Below are 19,732 nucleotides of genomic sequence, written 5' to 3'. Positions count from 1 at the left end.
AGATGGAATGGAAAGAATTTAGGTGGGGGCCTATCCATGAAAAGCCTTGAAATCTACATTTAATCCAGTAAATGTGAGGATGTAATTTAAGAATTTTAGTAGAATACTTTGCTTTACATAGACATGTACATACACGTACATATATGTACCTGTGTGTTTTATAAACTTTCTTTAGACTAGGTCTAGATTTACGGAAAGGTTGCAAAGATAGTACAGAAAGTGCAGTCTGTATACCCTGTTCCCTCTCATCCCACGCCCAGTTTCTCCTGCTGTTGGTATCATCCGTTTACTTTGATATTAATGCATTTGTCAGAACTAATGAGCCAATGTTGACACATTATCGAAAGTCAGTACTTTATTAGAATTTCTTTGGTTTTTATTTGCTGCCCTTTTTCTGCTCCAGGATCCTGTCCAGGGTATTATAATATTAGTCAACCAGTTATGTTTTGAAAAGATGTGCCTGGCTATCTGTAGAATAGATTAGAGGGGCTAAATCTGAATTCAGAGAGATTGGAAAACCATTGTATAAAAAGAAAAGCATATAGGTTCACACTCCTTTATCTGTAAATCTAAATTCTGAAAGCTGTGAAAAACTAATGAATTTGTGGCCAGACTTAACTTGACCTGTATTTAATGTGGATATTCCTTCATTTAATTGAAAAATAGTATATTTGATTACAAAATGCTATCCCAGATCTGTTAGGCATTTTAGAATGAACCTGTCTAAAAGTGTAAAAAGTATGAGTTTTGAATAATTTTGCCTCGAGGGTTTCAGAAAAAGAATTTAACCCAAGGTATGCACGATAAGGTCCTTTATAAGTGTTTGTGTTGATGGGGGAAGACAAAGCACTACTCAGTCACAGAGGAAAAAAAAAAATCTATAGTAGCTTGAGCAACTAAATAGCAGAAAGATAATGTTTCTGAAGTGTTTTTATTACTCTAATATCACTATGTATAGGAGAGCATACCTGATTGTAAACAAGAAAATAAGTATGGATGTGATGCTTTTAGAAAGTATTTGCTTCATTAACACATGTGCAATATAGTTTCATACATTCACTTAATTTGAAGAAAGTTAAAGAAAAAGGTACTAAATCAGAGGTCCTTAGAAGAATCTGCCACCTAAATTCTTAACCTTTTTGTTCATATTTTTTTTTAAACAAAACCTGAAATATTTTATATTCAGAATTTAGAATTTCATTTGTAATTTTAATCCTGAACTCTCAATTGAAATATTTTAAAACAGATTAATATGATTTTTTTAACTAAGATTACGGAGTTCTTCCTGTTGATGAAAAAATATTATAATTTAAAAAGCACTTGGGGTGAATTCCTGATTGGTTAGAATTAAGAATTACAGTAAAAAGAGAGTACATGAGAATTTTTTTAAGAACATCACTCAGTATTCTTTAAAGACCAGACCCCTTATCATCTGACCTTGTCCTTGTGATTTTTTTAAACTAACTAGATTCTCATATTGGAGAAGGCAATGGCAACCCACTCCAGTACTCTTGCTTGGAAAATCCCATGGATGGAGGAGCCTAGTGGGCTGCAGTCCATGGGGTCGTGAAGAGTCGGACACGACTGAAGTGACTTAGCAGCAGCAGCAGCAGCAGATTCTCATATAAGCATTGCTTCTAGTAAAACTAACGGTGACTGTTTAATTCATGTCAGTGGAATATTTCCTATTGTTTTCATTTATATGTTGTTTGACTCTATCATACGCTCCAACTCTATTGAAGTAATGAGAACCTATTATTTTTTTATCCTTCCTCCTTAATAATTGTCAGTATTCATTTTCTCTTCACAAAGACCTTAGCTTTGATTTAATGGATTGTTACCATTGTAAACTTCTTTCCTCCTTGCCAAGTAATAGAGTTGTTGGGAATTCCTAGGTAATGTCTTTCAGGAATATTTGCAAATGTGGTTATGAAAAATAATTCCATCCCAGACCCTTGTATTTATTTCACGTGCTAAAGAAAGGCTGAGCTTGCTTTTGACTGAGACTTCCCCATTTTATTGAGCAGTGTTGTTCAGGGCTCAAAGCTGAATTGCGTGGAATAAGAAAGGAGCAGTAAGCATTTGATGAAAGCAGATAATAAAATGCATCAATTGTGTCAGCACCTCGTAGCAGTCACATCTGGCTTGCTGTCAGAGTCCCATTAGATTCCTGTGGTTTTATGTGCCAAAAATAATATGCTCTGTAGTTAATGGAACTGGGATGTTTGCAGTTTGATTAAAAAAAATCATCTTATTTTCTTGCAGATCTTTGTCAAGCTTAAGTTCCATCTCTGAGCTGCCATGTCTCTTTAAAATTTGATGACTGAGAGATCAATTGTTCTTTTGATCTGTTTTTTTCTTTTCCCTTATTTTAGTGATTCCAGCAGTCTCAGCAGCACTGATGCTGGTTTGTTTACCAATGATGAAGGAAGACAAGGTACTGAGATACTATTTTTTTTCTTGCTTTGGGAAAAACGCCTTCATTTTAAAGTTGTGCTTATTACTAATTATTTCATGAGTTGATGACTTCAATCCATTTACCTTCGTGCAATCCACACACTACTTAGTGGACTGGGATTTAGTTCCTTTCCATGCTATGTCTTCATAACCTAAAGTAATTGATTATCTCCAAAAGCTAGTCTGGGGAGCTAATAATGTTAAGGAAGGATTATCTTCCTTGAGAAAGCTTTACATACCTCAGTCTTTTCAATTTTGTCTCTTAGCAAGTTCACAAGACCCTGGTTCTCATTCTCTACCTGATTCCATATGTATTTGATTATGTTTAAGCATTAATAAAAGTGGATTTGCAAGTCATTTTTCATTTTTATTCAGCTGTGACATTTATTCATCCTATCCAGTTTGTAAGTAATTAGACCATTTTCATGAATTTCGTATTGTACACTGTTAAACAGTAGTCTTGCAACTTACATCTTTCCCATCTTTGAAATTTCCTGAAGCTTTTCATACTTCGACATGGCATTATATTGAAACTCCCTGCTTTGGTAGAAATTATGAAAACCTTAAAAAGGGAACAGGATACATACATACAAATACAAGCGTTTTCTTCCTTTCTGGAGATCTTTAGAGGAAAGCAGTAACACCTAAGGGGGGGAAAAAAACACAAAATTTATTTTTTTTAAGTCTAAATAGTTTAATGATGTTATGAAACAAAGAATAAAATAATAGATGCCCCACAGTCTTCTTTCTTAGTCTTTTCCTCCTCTTGGCAATACAGATTAAGTAAATTAAACTATTACTCCTTTCTGCTTACTTATAAGCCATTTGTCCCCAATAAGTAGATACATAACTGTTTTTAAGACCATAGACTTCGCAGAAACATGATAGAACCTTAGGGCTGAGAGTAAGCATCACTACCTTAATATACATGAATTTTTGTTAAAATACCTATGTCTACTCAAAGTTATATTATAAACATTGGTTTTGGCAATGAAATGAAATGGGAAAACTTTTTAAAAAAGGATTCTGAGAAGCCTCTCAGTCTTTAAGAAGCATTGAATGGCTTCGAATAATCTGCTAGAATTTATTGTGAGCCTCCTATGTTTTACATTACTAAGAGTGTTTTGTTTTGTTTTTACATTTATTTTAAGTTCCTATTTTATTCTGAAAACAACCCTACAAGGTCCCCTCCCCATTTCTTTGCTTTTAGACAATGACACTCAGCCTAATACATTTGAAGTAATTTCCCCAGTGTCACAAAACTGTGGAATCCTATTTGGTCTCTCTGACTTTAGAATCCAAGTTCTTAATCTCTAGCTATTTGATTTCTTTATTAAGAATAAAGTGCGTCACATCAAAAATAAGATAACCCCATTTTTCTATGATAATGTTGTCTAATTGGAATTAAGATCTAGGGTAGATGGTTTTAAGTGATTCCCCTTCATTTATTACGTTTTTACCTGATCTGTGAACTTTTAGTATAACTCTCAATGAAAGTACCACATGTATATGTGCTTTGGATTGTGCTTACTTTTTAAAAAATATTTTCTATGGAATCCTCAATTGAAATAAACAGGTGACTTTGAATTCCCAAGTTTTTTTACATTTTTCATTCCTTCATAATTTGAAATACAGCATTTCCCATAAAATCACTTTCAATTAAAGTTTAAGGGCATTTTTATGTTTAAAAACATTTGTAGTAAGAGATTTTGGAAATCAGAAATGTTCTGTAAAGGGAAAAAGTTTATAGCAGTTATGATGACCCTCTTAGGATCTAGAATTAGTAGCTTTTCTAAGAATCATGAAGAAGACTAATGAATCTCAGATCTTATTCAAAATGCTATTTGTCTCTTATTTTTAAAACCATCTGCTTTCTCTCTTTTCTTTTTTTGACTGCTTATACATCTTTTTATTATTTCTTTAAAAAAAAATCACAAAATACTGTCGATTGACACAGAGGGCATATTTTTCATGCTGAATTTTAAATTGATCATTACTCCATGATTGCACTCAGGGATGTTCCCCAAAGTCAGACTTACTATGAATAGTGTTCTGTTTTAAAAATACTTTGCTTGTAGTAGTTCAGCGTAGTTTCTCTGTGAACTCTGTGGTGTTGTCACTTTTCATTTAAAATCAACTTTTTCACAACTATTTCTTAATGAACTTAATCAGATTAATTTCATTTAGTCACATCTGTTCATGATTGTTTCCCCTTTTGCACTCCATACAAATCATGAAATTAAGCTAATTATATACCATTATCAGCTGCAAAGAACAGGTTCTACAAGTTTATACTTTGTAATTCCTGGCAGGAGATTAAGGCTTGTTTTTCCTTAATATGGAAAGAGTAGTAACTTAAATGGATTTTCCTACAGTTTTTGCCAAAGAATTAACCAGTGTATTTTTGTCTTCACATTTTTAAACTGGTTCTGAAACATAATGTTTTATGTTCTTGTTGATGGAAATTCTTATTATAATGTTAAAGAAATGTTTAAGTGAAATTGTCATACAGATTAAAAAGTCTTCTTTATAGATTATATAGATGATTGCCAGATGAAATACAGGATCCTCAGTTAAATTTGAATTTTAGATGAGTAATTACTTTTCAGTATAAGTATGTCCCGTTTTGTATTTCGGCTTTTTTCCTTTGGCTCAGTGGTAAAGAATCTGTCTGCCAATCTGCCTGCCAGTCGAGACATGAGAGTCTGATTCCTGGGTCAGGAAGATCCCCTTGGAGGAAGGCCAGGAAACCCACTCCAGTATTCTTGCCTGGAGAACCCTATGGACAGAGGAGCTTGGCAGGCTACAGTCCATGGGGTACAAAGACTCAGACATGACTCAGTGACTGAGCACATTTTATATTTGGACATATATTAAAAATTTATGAAACCACTATACATTTGTAGTAAAAATGAGTCATTTATCTGAAATTCTGGTTTAATTACCATCTTTTATTTTTTAAATCTAAATCTGACAACTCTGTTTCTTGGGATGATAAAACTGAATCTTTGGGGGATTTCTTGTATTTGCACAGGTGATGATGAGCAGAGCGACTGGTTCTACGAAAAGGAATCAGGGGGAGCTTGTGGCATCGCTGGAGTCATTCCATGGTGGGAAAAGGAAGATCCTACTGATCTAGACAAAAATTTACCTGATCCTGTCTTTGAAAGTATCCTAACGGGTTCTTTCCCCCTTATGTCACATCCGGGAAGAAGAGGTCAGTAGCACTGCCTGACTGGTGGAGAAGAGGGGATCTGTAGTCAGCTAGGAATAGTCATGACAGAGGAGATGCTAAATAGAAGTGAAAGACTAGACACAAGATGCTTTGAAGAAACATGGTGACCAGTAATTCAGCTCCCATACTTCTCTGCTTTTATTAAGAAGGTTAACTTGCTTTCTTGCTAGGCCCGTGGTAAAAATGTTGAAATGATAGATAAATTGAGAGGAAAGAGAAGCCCTGGATAATACTCTGACAGTTAAGTAATTGATTGTCATGTGCCGGCTGCCTTAGAACCCTACTAAGCATTGCTTTGGATCTTTTAAGTGTGAATTTCACCTTTTCCTCACTACTGTTCAATATATTTCTCCCTCCAACTGACTCTGATTTCTGAATTGATAGGATCTTATTCTCTGCTCCAATGATCATAGACTCTCCTTCAACTGAGAACTTTGATTTTCCAGGTTTCCAAGCCAGACTGAGTCGCCTTCATGGAATGCCTTCCAAGAATATTAAAAAATCAGGAGGGACCCCACCTTCAATGGTAGGCATGCTTTCTTGTTTATTTGTCATGTTTGGAAATGTATCCATTTCTGTGGAATAAAAAGCCACATCCTCATCCTTTATTCGTATTCTAATGTTATACTTAAAAATAATCCATTTTTTTGTAGGCTACAAACTGGACCAGTGAGATTCCCCTATAAACCAAATCTTCTAATGCTAATAAATTAGTTACGTTTTGAACATCTGGGGAATGACTTTCGAGGGAACCTGGCTCCTGTCCTCTTCCCCTGGAGGAATATCACTGAAGTGAGAGCCTCTTTGATGAAAGCATGGGGCTGTTTTTGCTGGAGGACTGGTATTCTTCCTTTAGTCAGAAGTGAACCTGATGGGCGAGGCTCTTAGGGATCTAGGTTGGCCCAGGGTGGGTAGAAACTACTGTAAATTTTATATATTTTTCTCTTTTATGATTTTTTTTTACCTTGAAACCATATATGTATCACTTGCTTTGCCAAATTGCTCACAAAAGCTAGAGAATTAAAAACTTCCAGATTTCACATCAGTATTCCTTAATGTTTATATTGTGACTGGATAAGAACTCATTTTTACATATCTGACTGTTGTAATTTAAAAACATAATGCATTAACGTTTATGGTTCATTTTTAGAAAAATCGTACATAGCCAACATTATTTAAAATATTTGAATTTTACTCAGGGTATTTTAATAAGGGCTAAGATGAGTCATAGGTAAGGTTGATAATCTACTAGAGTTTGTATTTTGTTCAACTTTGCTTTCTACTTGGATAATCTGCTCTGTATTGAAAACCCATTGTATTTTATAGAATAGTTTTTATTGTACTTGGAAAAAGTCATCTTTAGTTTTAAATTAGTCACGGTGATACCTAATCTGTGCTAGTGGAATCATTTACTCTTACCTTTTAAACTATCTCCTCTGTCTGATACCTGAAACCAGTTAAAATGATCATTTTGGCTTAGACCATGTTGAAATCATGTGAAAGCTGGTATTGCAACAAATACTGTATGACTGAATCATATTGTCATGTTTAAAAGTGAGACCTGCTTACACATCCTTAGAATGGAAAATGTGTGTGTCACTGTGAGTGTCAAAGATACTTGCTTGCGCTCATTTTTACCAAGCAGAAGGGAAAATGTAACATTTCTATTGATGATATAGATACTATGCTACATTCAGACCATTGAGTTCTTCAAAATGGTTCTATTGAAATGATTACTATTTTTATTAATTTCCAATAATTGATGAAAATTGTGATTCAATACATGTATTTTTATATTATTGTATAGATTCATTGTTAATTCAGCATTTAATGGCTAATTTAAATATGATCATTGGAAAAGAAACTTGAAGTTGACATTTTCTTTCCCTAAAGTTGTTATAGCCTGAAAGATTCCAGCAAATGTATCAAGCAGGAATATGTGACATCTTTTAGATTACTTGTCTAAACCGGAGAGATTAAAAGTGATAAAGTGCGACTTTGAGTCTCTTTACCTTTGCATATTTAAAGCGATATTTTAAAGGTACAATAATTTGGTATTTGGTCATTGTAAGTAACCGTTTTTGTGCTATGTCTTTTGTAGTGAAACTTCGTGATTTTTTTTTTTTTCCTGAATTACACAAATGCTTTTATTTTATTTTGTATAATGACTGTCTTTTAGATCTGAATAAGTCACTTTAAAACCTTGGCCTATGAACTTTGCCTTACCAATCATGAATCTAGATGAATGCTCTCTAGTTCTTGGTTCAGTTTTACCTATTTTTATATTTGGTTCACTGCTTGCTTGAGCATAGCTGGGATTTGTAGCCCATTTTCTAGGCTTATTGCAATCTCACTGTGGTATTTTATAGAAGCTATTACAACTGATAGGCTAGCTTCATGGTATTGATGATACATGGCTTAACCATAGTAAAAGCTGCCTTTCGTCTCTCAATTGTAAAAAGGTGATTAAGTTTCACTTGATGGAGATATACTATATACGTGTGTTTATCATGAAACTAGTGCATTAGGCCATAAACTGTTTTTCTGGTCCGTGTTTTTTGTATTCAAAATTTTATTGAAGACAATGAGCTCCTTCCAGTTTTCTTTCTTTCAATTCTGAATTGTCCTTGTTTGGATTTTTAAGTACTGTAATCTTTTTTTTTTTTTTTTTCTCAATAAAATATCTGACTTGGGAAAGAAAGGTAAGAGTTCCAGTTTGTGCTGATATTTTTAAATTCCTGTGCTAAGTTTTCTTTTGTTGTTGTTGCTTGTACTGTCCATATTGCGTGTAACAATCTAGTGTTAAAAATCATAACCTTACAAAACAGTCATCTTTAAACGGTAGCTGTAACATCCAGTAGTAAGAAATGAAATTTGATTGCTTAGACTTTCACTTGGAAAGCCAGGTTGCCTTACAGAGAAATGAGTTTCCCGAGCAAAGCTAGACACATGTAGCTGCAAATCCATTAAATGGAATGGCAGCAAGGGGTTTCTTAAACAGATGGGTGATGACTACACAAATACAATGTTCTCTGAGAGAAATGACAGAAGGAGAATCTCTACTGAAATATTAATGTAAACATTTTTGGAGAAAAACTTCCAATCAGATTCTATTATTCACCATAGTAATGTTCTGTACACTTCACTGAATTAGTGAATGCTGAAGCACTGCTCCTCAGGTAAACCGCAGGGTAGGTTCCTGTGCACTTAGGTCGTGACATCATGCAATCGATACATAACCTTATGTGTACGTTTGTGTTTTAAAACACCTTACTTGATATATATTGTTCATCTGTTAACATTGAGCTCATGACCAACAGCCTTATAAGTCACACCTGAGCATAGCTTACCTAATACATGTATTTTCTCCATAAGGCACATGCCTGCCTTCCCGTGCTTAGGAACAGTAGACAGCATTGCTGCGGTATGGCTGGGGACCACTTAAGATAGGGGATCACCAAAAAAAGCACAAAAAGGTGGAAAATGTGCCCCTAAGTAAACCACAAAGACGACGCTTGTTGACAGAGTTAGAGCTGAAACAAGAAAGCAGATTGTTGCCTTACTTGACCTCAGTGGGGAATGCACTTGTGCCTCAGATGATTCACATTTTTTTCACTGCTTTACTCATGCCTCTGAATGACCATGAAAGCACTGTGTAAGCGTTGATTTAGGGGTGACAAATAAATTTTAGTGAATATGCACAGTTGCCTATGTAGGACCTATAATTAAATAGGAGTGAGCATTGACTCTAGCTGGTTTTGTAAAAGAGCAGAGTGGTACTGCCTAATATAAAGTGTACAGACTTTGAAGTCAGATGTTGGTAAATCCCCACCTGGGTTCTTCTTTTTGCTTGTAATTACAATTTGAATCTCATTGCCTCTTTCTGTTAAAGAGAGACAATGATTACTTTGCAGAAGTGTTATCAGGATTAAATGAGATTATGTTCCCATAAGGGGCCCAACACCATCTCTGTTACAGAGTATTTATGAAATAAATGATCATCACACTTATTAGATATATGAAGTACAGAAGCTCACGATGTAGAGAACATTTGTATCATAGGTTCAAGTACAAGATTTTAGACTTTAAAACTTACCTGTTCATATTTTAGATATAATATCCCTTCATATTTAATATTTAAAATGCTTTAGATTACAGCCTTTTTATGTTTCTTTTATACCTGATTCATATTTGAGCCAGTCTTTGTCTTTAATGTGGTCTGTGCAGAATGATTTTGAATGAATTTTAGATTGACAGACACTGCATTAAATCTTAAAACTCCACTGCAAACTAAAAAGATTGTTTTAAGCTTCTTTTCTCCATCCACCCCTTCCTCCTACCACAATTATTAAGCTATTAATATTTATTTGCAGAAAGACCAGTACTGGTCAGGAGATTTTGGTCCAGAGTTATCTGATTCTTAAAAGTAATTTTGTCCATGTGCATGAAGGGAATCCAGACAAAGTCCTGAGAATTTAATGCTGAGAGGAATTAACTGTTGCTGTCTTCTGTTCAAATAAGGCACTAATTTGTTGAAGCCTAGCTCACCAGCCTCTTATATTCACCTCTTTTAGGAGAATTAAGCAAATAGTAATTCCAAGGAATACCCTGTGGCCATTATCCAAGAGATTCAGCTTGAGTCACTTGTATTTTCAGAATTTGTACATTAAGTATAATTCAGAATAATAATCTTGAGAATAATGATCCATCCCAGAATCAGTTTTGGGATACCACTGTACTTGCAAAGTGAATCTGATTAACTTGAGTTAAGCATAGCATTTAAGTTAGATAGCATGTGCTATCCCTAAGCATTATAATTAATCAGTGTGTTATGCAGGTGAGAGATCTTTATCTTCTTTTTTTGAAAAGGGATGGTCTTTCTACAATGTTACATTTATCTGAATTAGCATTCAAATTGAGTAGTCTGTTGAAAGATCAGAAAATAAATGGCTCCATTTAAAATACAGTACCCAATATCCAACATAAATATTACATAAAGAATTGTACATAAGGGTTCTATCTTAAGATTTTATAATTATTTCACTCTATTTTTCTGTATGGTTGTAAAGAGAAAAAGTGTGATGGTGGTGGTGTTATTCTGTCAAAATGAATCTGACTTTACTGACTTTATTTAATATACATTGATCAAGTTTAAATATTTGAAAAAATGTGAACATCAGTCCTTTACCTAAATTGTCATGCTATACAAGTAAGCATACTGTTTATAATCAACAATGTAGTAGCTTATATCTCTTCAGACACTTGAGTCAATTCATTCTGTAAGGGAAAAAGAATATTATATATTTTTTTCATTTATGAAGTCATAGACGACAGGATTTCATGAGTGGCATATTGATAATGTTACTGTAATGATTTACTCTGTATGTCTTACTCAACTGTTGTTTTATTGTTTCTTAGGATACTAGAGTAGGAATATTTAGTCTGATTTATAGCCTTTTATAACGGGAGGGCCATTTTAAATGGACTTGGTTTAAATAAGGGAACTACATAAACTTTTCTTTTAGCCTAGTCTGAAATTTTATGATAGAAACAGACCTAAAATGATTTTTAAAAACATTCCCAGCATTTGTCCTCAACTGTAATTTGATCATGTGCTAGTTATGTATTTTTTTCCAATGGAATTTGATAACTAAATGCTTAATTATAATCTATGAATTGACACTCATTTGTATCTTTAAAGAATTTTTGGATACCTTGCAGAATATAAAAAGAATATATATTTAGAATTTTTATATTTTAAATATAAATTATATGTATATTCTAATCTTTCACTATGTATGATAATAATTTAGTTTTTATCTGATCTTGAAGATTTCACCCTAGAAACTGATTTTTTTTTCCTTAGAATTTCTTTTGAGATAAAGTAGATTTTGTGTCATAGAAAAGTGAGTGCTTAATAGATGTATAACAAATATTTCTTTTACAGAAGACTTTTTAACAGTATCTCTTGTTTGAATTAAAATTCTCTATTTTGATGTGATTATTCACAACTTTATATTTCATGTCATGTAAATTTAATATCCATAATTGGTATTTGAAAATACGAATTTAACAATTTTTATTCTCTTCCATTAATAGTAGTATTCATATTAGTATTGATATTTACTTTTATTATATTATACTTTACTGGTATTTATATATATACATAAATTCAAATAATGCAGATATATAGTAATGCGTTCATTCATTCAACAAATATTTGAATGCTTATTCTGTTCTCCATATTTAATCTTAAAATTCCTTTAGAAAAAATTGCATAAGCATATGTTCAGTCTTGGTATTTTACTGTTATCAAATATGGCCACTTACACATTTTCCCCCCATATATTTAAAGTACGTATGCCTCCTTCTCCAACAACTTATTACTAGAATTGCCTTGACTTCGTATAATGTTTTTTTGGTTTGTGATGCCTCAGAAGCCTGGAACTCGGCAAAGCAAATGTTAGGAGTGAGTGCAAGCACTTAGGATGATGCTTACTATATGCCAGACATTTTCCCACATTCTATTTATTTATTGTAATTCATTTAATTCTAAGAAAATCCCTATAATGGGTTAATGTTTACAATTTACACATTTAACTTGTCGGTTAGTAAGCCAAATTTAATGCGGTCTGGAAGTTTATTCGTCATGTTACTAATAAATAAAAATAGATTATCTTCATTAAAAAAATCTTCCTTTCTAACAAAATCCTGTTGGAAGTGTGAGTTAGTTTGAAATCCTTGCAGTATTCCGTGCTATCTTGAATAGTGAGCGCAATCAAGGTGTGTGCCATAGTAAAAGTAATAATTGAGATGTTTTACTGCTTCCAGCAGACGAATCACTGGACCCACATCCTCTGTTCTGATCCTTCTCGCTGTTTCTCTGGTAGTTTATGATACGTTCTTCTTGATCTTTTGCATCATCCATTTCAGGTCTACTTCCTTGCTCTTTGTTTCAGGTGGTTCTCCCTACTTGCCTTCCAAGGTTCCTCAATATCTCTCCAGCCATAAACAGGGTGCCTAGTAGCTATCACATTTCTTCTTCAGTTCAGCTGTGATAATATGCTTTCTATTTCTCTTATTCCTTTCCTCCCTCTAATGGAGCTTGGCAAAATTCTGGGTAGACTTCACACAGGAGGAATATCTGCAAGTATGAGTTGGATCTCACTAACTCATTGGAGATGGAATTGGCAGACAGAAAAGTGTGGATGGGCAAGGTGTAAGTTTGAAACAGCATGGAATATTCAGGAAATTGACTCCAGAGTTGCTAAAGTACAAGTACTTGTGTTGAGTATGTCATAGACAGGATTTGGTTAGCAAGGTAGACAGGAGTTCGATCATTTCAGACTTTGTGGTCCATGGGAATGTGTGTGAACTGATGTAATCTCTGAGGAGTTAAGGCAGTCAGTTTTGTCCTGTTGCATGGGCAGTGGTGTAGAGTGTACATTGTCTGATTACAGGTTAAGACTGTATTAGGAGTCTAAAGCTGTCTGCCTGATTTCCTAGTAGGTGGGATCCACAGTAGCCTAAACCCTTTATTTTACCAGACTTGATATTCTAATTGACCTTTGGATAGTATCCATTCATTCAGCAAACATTTATGGAGCCTCTACTGTATGCAAGATACTCTCCTAAGCCTTGGGTTTACACTGGTGAACAAGGCAGACAAGGTTTCCTGAAGCTTATATTTTAGTAAGTAAAAATAAACTTGATTGGGGAGGATGAGTAAGTAAAAATGGCTGTGAAGAAAAAGATCCCCTGGAGAAGCAAATGGCAACCCACTCCAGTATTCTTGCCTGGGAAATCCTAGTGACAGAGGAGCCTGGTGGGCCACAGTCCATGGAGCTGCAAAGAGCTGGACATGACTTAGTGACTAAACAATAACAATGTAATAGTGAACCACAGGATGTGCAGGTGATTAGAGAGAATATGTTTCGCAGGCTGGAGTAAATGCTCAGTTCAGTCACTCAGTCGGGTCTGACTCTTTGCGACCCCATGGACTGCAGAACACCAGGCTTCCCTGTCCATCGCCAACTCCTGGAGCTTGCTCAAACTCATGTCCATTGAGTGAATCTACAGTCTTGATCAATTAGTGCCTTTCTTCTCGTTGCTTTTATTAACAATATGGAAAAAGAAACGGGATTCTCAGACTTGTTCATTCAGGAAGTTCGGTTATATCCTGGACATCTCTCCTGATTCCAGTCCAGATTGACCATTGGTTTTAAATGTCACTGAAGGTGGGCCTGCAGCTAGCAAAAGGACACTTTTATTTATTAAAGTACAGTATTAATTCTGATGCTTTTGAATATTTGTTTTGTTTTTTTACTTAAAAGTTTGCAAGTGTCAAATATTTATATAGCATTCTGGTCTTCCTGTTTAGATTAAATCATAATGTTTGGATATGTAATATTTTAATATTATATAGTCATTCTGCTTTTATGGCTACTTGAATATTGTGCAGGGCAACTAGTCTTTTTATTATATTTCTAAAGATCATGAAATGCCGTGCTTTCTTCTTTTCATTTTCTTTACTTTGGTGCTTGCATACAAATTCAGTTTCAGGTCATTCACATTTATTAATAAAGAAATGGCTTATCTTAAGATTGATTTTTTTTTTTTTTTTTTAGGAAATTATCTTGGACTTTTAATGATTCTTCTTAAAAGTATTGGATTGAAAACACTTAAGATTTTTTTTAAATACTTCTTTTAAGATGTTGCTTAACACTTAAAATTTTTTTCTTCTCTTTTGTATCCTAAAAAGCTTTGCAATATGTTGTAAAGTGCTCTTTTAAGAAGTTAAAACTGCTGATTGGTAACTATTGGACTCCATAAATGAAGATTAAGAACCCATTTCCTTGTTGCTCCTTTTTTTTTTAAATGTATGGCCTGATTTTTATTGAGAAAAATCTTGCACTAAGATACGTACATAGGTAATAAAAATGTATAGTTTACAGAATAACCAAAAGTCAAACCTAATTCTCAACAGCTGCCTTCAGAAACAGAACTTTCTAATTCCTCTGTGTATCTCAAACTTCTAATATTAAAGATTTCCACATGCATATGTATTCCTAAACAATATGTCAGTTTTAGTTCTTTATGTAAGTTGCATCACATTGATTGTCCTTTTGTGAGATATATATTTTTTAGTGATGAATAGTTGATTTAGAGTATTAGTTTCATGTGTACAGCAAAGCAATTCAATTATATGTGTACATTTTTAAAGGTTATTTTCCATTATAGGTAATTACAAGATACTTAATGTAGTTTTCTCTGCTATACAGTCAATCCTTGTTTCTTATCTATTTTATGTATGGTATTTTGTATCTGTTAATTCTGTACTCTCAATTTATCTCCACCACCTCCCTTTTCCCTTTAGTAAACCATAAGTTGGTTTTCTGTGTCTGTTTTTGTATAGAGATTCATTTACATTATTTTTTACATTCCATTCCTTGTTGCTCTTTAAAATTGTGACATTGTCAAGAGTTTCCAATTTTTTTCTTGCTTTCCTTTTTTTTGAATCAAAATCAAGGAAACAGAAATGCTGCAAACACTTCACTTTCTTCAAAGCTTCTACTCTGGTTTTCTGCCTTTTATGTTGCTGATAGAATTATTTTGATGGTCTATAAAACTCAGTTTTCTAATTTGCCTTCAGATATGTCAAGTATCTAATAGCAGAAAAGTTCAAAATCAATGATGGGTAGAACACTTCCAAATAGTATTTAACAAGTGCTTTCTATATTGAAGTCACCTGCAAATCCTCCAACTGAAGGTCAATTTGAACAACTGAGAATTCACTCAGAAGTCTTAGAAATAAAAGGTGTCCCTATGCTATAGTTAGCCAATGATAACCAGATATTTTTTACATGTCATCCAGTCTCGTTTGGATTCTGACAAACAAGAGATACATGCCAACAGGTATATATACTTTAAGCCAATAAAACTTGTAAAATTTTTGTTGCTGTTAAATCACGAGTGTCTAAAATATTTACCAGTACCTTAATAGAGGAATAAACTAAAAGTTTAATGATGTCTTTGTATACCAAGAAGTGATGACTTATGCCACTCACAGTATAGCATCTTCCTCTTAGAACTTCATATTTAAACCTGATCTTTGTTTATAACAGTTCACCATCATAGTAATATTCAATGGCATGTCTTGGCCTTCTTGAAGTCTTTCAGATGTGTATAGATTTTGAAGTATGTAGTATAGATTTTAAAGTGTATAGATCCCTGGGTTGGGAAGATCCCCTGGAGGAGGGCATGGCAGCCCACTCCAGTATTCTTGCTGGAGAATCCCCATGGACAGAGGTGCCTGGCAGATTGCAGTCCATGGGGTCGCAAAGGGTCGGACACAACAGAGTAACTAAGCACAGCACACAGCAGCAGACTAGAAATGTGTCTTTTAAAACTACATAATCCCGAAAATAAAATTATTACTTAGATTTTATGTCATCCCTTTTAATTTACATATATCTTTGATACATTCTTCTAAGTTTTTGATCCACAAGAATGTTTTAAAGAAGTATAAGATATCATTTATTGGATGAAAAAATAAGTGTATGTTACCTCTGACTCAGAAACTTGATGTCTTGCTTAATTGTGTTTTCAGCCATAGACTTCTTCATTCAGTTCCATGCACATGTAATGAAGGCATGTGGTGTCTTCACTGTGCGGAAATAAGATATGTCTTTGTCCCTCAGTAGCTTGCAGTTTGGTTGGTGAAAATTAATTGGGACATGGAGAGAGAGAGAAGAGAGACCTATTTGCTATGGGACGCACTGATCCTGTTATTTTTCGTTCTTCAATTGCACTGCTCCTAAGTTGTTTTTCATTGTTCAATTAATATTTTTAGTTTTATGTGTTATCTTTGTTTTCCTCCACTCTTTCCACATCTAGACATGTCTGTATCTCACTCCTTTCCTTATCGATATTTTTAGCGCTTTCGAGTTTTCATTTATCAGTGCCCTATCGTAGTTACTCATAAGCTTACATTTTGATAGTACCTTAGTCTCCTTGCTGGTCTTTGTTCCAGTTTTCCTCCCTCTAATCCATATGACATGTGACTCCATGTAAACATTTTAAAACATGGCTAGACCCTAGCCAAAAAAATAGTTTTTACCCCCTTTATCATCAAAGTCAGGTTTGTTCCTTCTGACTTTCCCTGCTCACCTATGACCTATAGATAACACTTCATTCTTTTCCAGATGGTACTAGGTCATCACATCCCTACCTCTCCCTCAACCTACCCTTACTCAGCCATGTTCATTCTTTCTATACTGTTGCTCACAATAGTGCACCTGTCTTCCTTCTGTTAGATTCATGTTCTGCAAGGAATAGTTCAGGCTCGATTCCTTTTCTTCAAAACCTTCTCCAACTCATCACACTTCAAAGATCACTCCATCTTCTGAAACGCCATTCTTTCATTCATTCACGGGTGACCTTTATGTTTTACACTGTTACTCATCTTCACAGGGCTTCCCTGGTGACTCATTGGTAAAAAATCTGCCTGCCAATATAGGAGATGCAGGAGACACAGATTGTATTCTTGCCTGGAAAATTCCATGGCTACAGTTCGTGAGGTCGCAGAGTCGGGCAAGATTTTGCAGCTAAACAATTCATCTTATGTTTGCATTGTATCCCAAGCACATAGCACCCCAGTGACAGGAGTCCAGCTCCTAGCCCACACCATGAGCTTAATAATATTTTAAATGTTGATAGGGTCTACTGGGTATTTCCTTATACTTTTTAGGGAGTTTTCCACCACTACAACCTTTTGTCCAATTGCTAGTACAACCTTAAGTAACATCTTTTCCTACCAATGTTAGTATCTAAGTTCTTCGTTTTTTTTTATTTTTTTAAAAATATTGGCCATGCCGCACAGCTTTTGAGATCTTAGTTCCCAGGCTGGGGATTGAATTCAGGCCCTTGGCAGGGAAAGCACCCTGCCCTCACCACTGGACCTCCAGGGACTCCTTCATTGTTTTTAATTTGTCCTTTTATGCACTTCATGATGTGATGCAGGTAAGATTCCATCTGACAGGGCACTAAAAAGCTGCTTGGATGCCCCGTGTACAGATGCTCAGCTTTTGGTTGGGAGATCCTTAAATGTTGTTATCCATAGTGATTTCCTTTGGATGTGCTGTGCTCATTCATTCAGTCATATCTGACTCTTTGAAGCCCTCTGGACTGTAGCCCACCAAGCTTCTCTGTCCATGCATTGCAGGCAGATTCTTTACCACTGAACCACCTGTGAAGCCCAATAATTTCCTAATAAGTAATCTCCTGTCTCAAGCAGGGTAGGATGTCGGGGGCTGGGGAGTTGGGTGGGCTCATGTTTGACTCCACTCACCAGGATTCTGATTACAAAGCAGAACCCCGGGCACTTTGTCTGCAGACTTTCACTGAATTCTCTTAATTCTATTAAAAATATGTCAGTGGCCCTTTCTTTCACATCATCTTACCATACATTTTGTGCTTCAGTTGGGATCTAGGGAAGGGGTGGTGGGGTGGTAAAGTTCTGTGACTGATTGGCCAAGGATTGGGACCAAGAATCAACTTTAAAAAGTAGGTTTTTGAGTAATTCCCTATTTAAGAGATATCTGGAGCCTCCAATTTCTGAAACTTTCTGGAACCTGTTGCTTCAGTCCATTTACTTTTTTGCCACCCGCTCCCTACCCCATTGCTGGAGAATGTTGAGTGGTCAGCTGCACGATCGTTTTGTTTTCTTCTTCTGTGATTTTGTGAACATAGATTGCCTGGTGGTATCTTCTTTCCTGTCTCCTTTGTCCTTGTGAAGTTACACCTTTTTTATTCCATACTGTTGTTTTAGTGGGGCTTTGAGAGGGAGCTGAAATGTATGATTAGTGGGTGGGTTATGTTTATTGGTAAATGCTACCTAGTATTTTCTTTTGACTTTCTTTTTTTAATAGTAATAGATTCACAGGTTTTAAGAGACAAATATCACAAGAAGTGCCCTATATCCAATTCTTCCCATACCCATCTATACAAATACAGCATCAGTTAATCTGCACCATGATTTAAACTTTAAAAAAGTCTAAGAGATTATAAATTATACCTATTTTTACTCTTTTGTTTGGCTGCATTATGTTTCATTTTAGTATATTATTAAATAATTCTGCTTTTATTTTGTGTAACTAATATGAAAGGACAGAGATATTTGATTACTGTTAATTATATTAGCTAACATTTATTGAGTTTTTATTGCCAGGTGGTATTCCAATCTATGTATGTTAATTTATTTAATGTTCAAAAAAAAAAAAAAGCCTATTGAGATAAATATTCTCCTCTCCACTTTATCAGCCAAGAACAGGGGCAAATGGCTTAAATGACTTATTCAGGGTCACTGCTTGTAATTGTTAGTGTCAGAATTTAAACTCTGGCCCTGTGACCCACTCCTCAAAGACTTAGCCATCAATCTATGCCTCTTCCCCTTCAAGGGTAAAGATATTTCCAGTTAATTTTTAATTTGTAAAAAATTGACAGGCCTAATGGCCCACTGAAATAATACATCTTAGTTATGTATAGTTTGGTCAATCTAGTGAATATATTGGGTACATAATTACTCTGTGTTTAGTTGATCAAGTTAAATCTACTGAATTGGATATATGTTGTATTTTTCAATGTAATAATTTTCATCATGTAACTATGCTGTCCATGTCTCTTATCATCTCTTCCAGTTTTTCCCCACAAGTGTTTTTCTCTCCTTTTCTTTGGTGCCTGTTGATTTAACTTACTAGGTCCTTGCTGACATTTATATCTTTTCCTTCTCATCATCAGTTAGGTTCTTCATATCCAAAAAGGTGAGTGACAGCAATAAATACTTAAATAGAATGGACTATTTTGTAAAGAGCATCTTTACAAACCCCAGCATCCTGTGATTTAAGTATTACTGTAATTTCATTGTATGGACTCAAGTGATTTTCCAAGAATTAGCTTCATCATGAAGGATCAGAGCCAGGTCTTCTGAACGCTGATCTTCTTACACATGAAAATGATCAGAAGTCACACTTTTTTCTGTAT

The 19,732-nt window shown here is 34.6% G+C and overlaps 1 protein-coding gene across 2 annotated transcripts in view; it reads left to right on the top strand.

Moving 5' to 3' along the window:
- GPATCH2 (G-patch domain containing 2) overlaps positions 1-19,732 on the top strand; it is a 473,250-nt gene that overhangs the window by 296,687 nt on the left and 156,831 nt on the right. For both annotated transcript variants that reach the window (XM_055581908.1, XM_055581907.1), the window contains exons 4-6: positions 2,376-2,437; positions 5,492-5,674; positions 6,139-6,218. In XM_055581908.1, coding sequence (XP_055437883.1) covers positions 2,376-2,437; positions 5,492-5,674; positions 6,139-6,218 — 325 coding nt within the window. The remainder of the gene's footprint in view (positions 1-2,375; positions 2,438-5,491; positions 5,675-6,138; positions 6,219-19,732) is intronic.

The sequence above is a fragment of the Bubalus kerabau genome, chromosome 5, assembly GCF_029407905.1.
Source record: "Bubalus kerabau isolate K-KA32 ecotype Philippines breed swamp buffalo chromosome 5, PCC_UOA_SB_1v2, whole genome shotgun sequence".
Lineage (NCBI taxonomy): Eukaryota > Metazoa > Chordata > Mammalia > Artiodactyla > Bovidae > Bubalus > Bubalus kerabau.
Note: the sequence above shows the minus strand (reverse complement) of the source record. Positions and strands in the feature narration are given on the sequence as shown.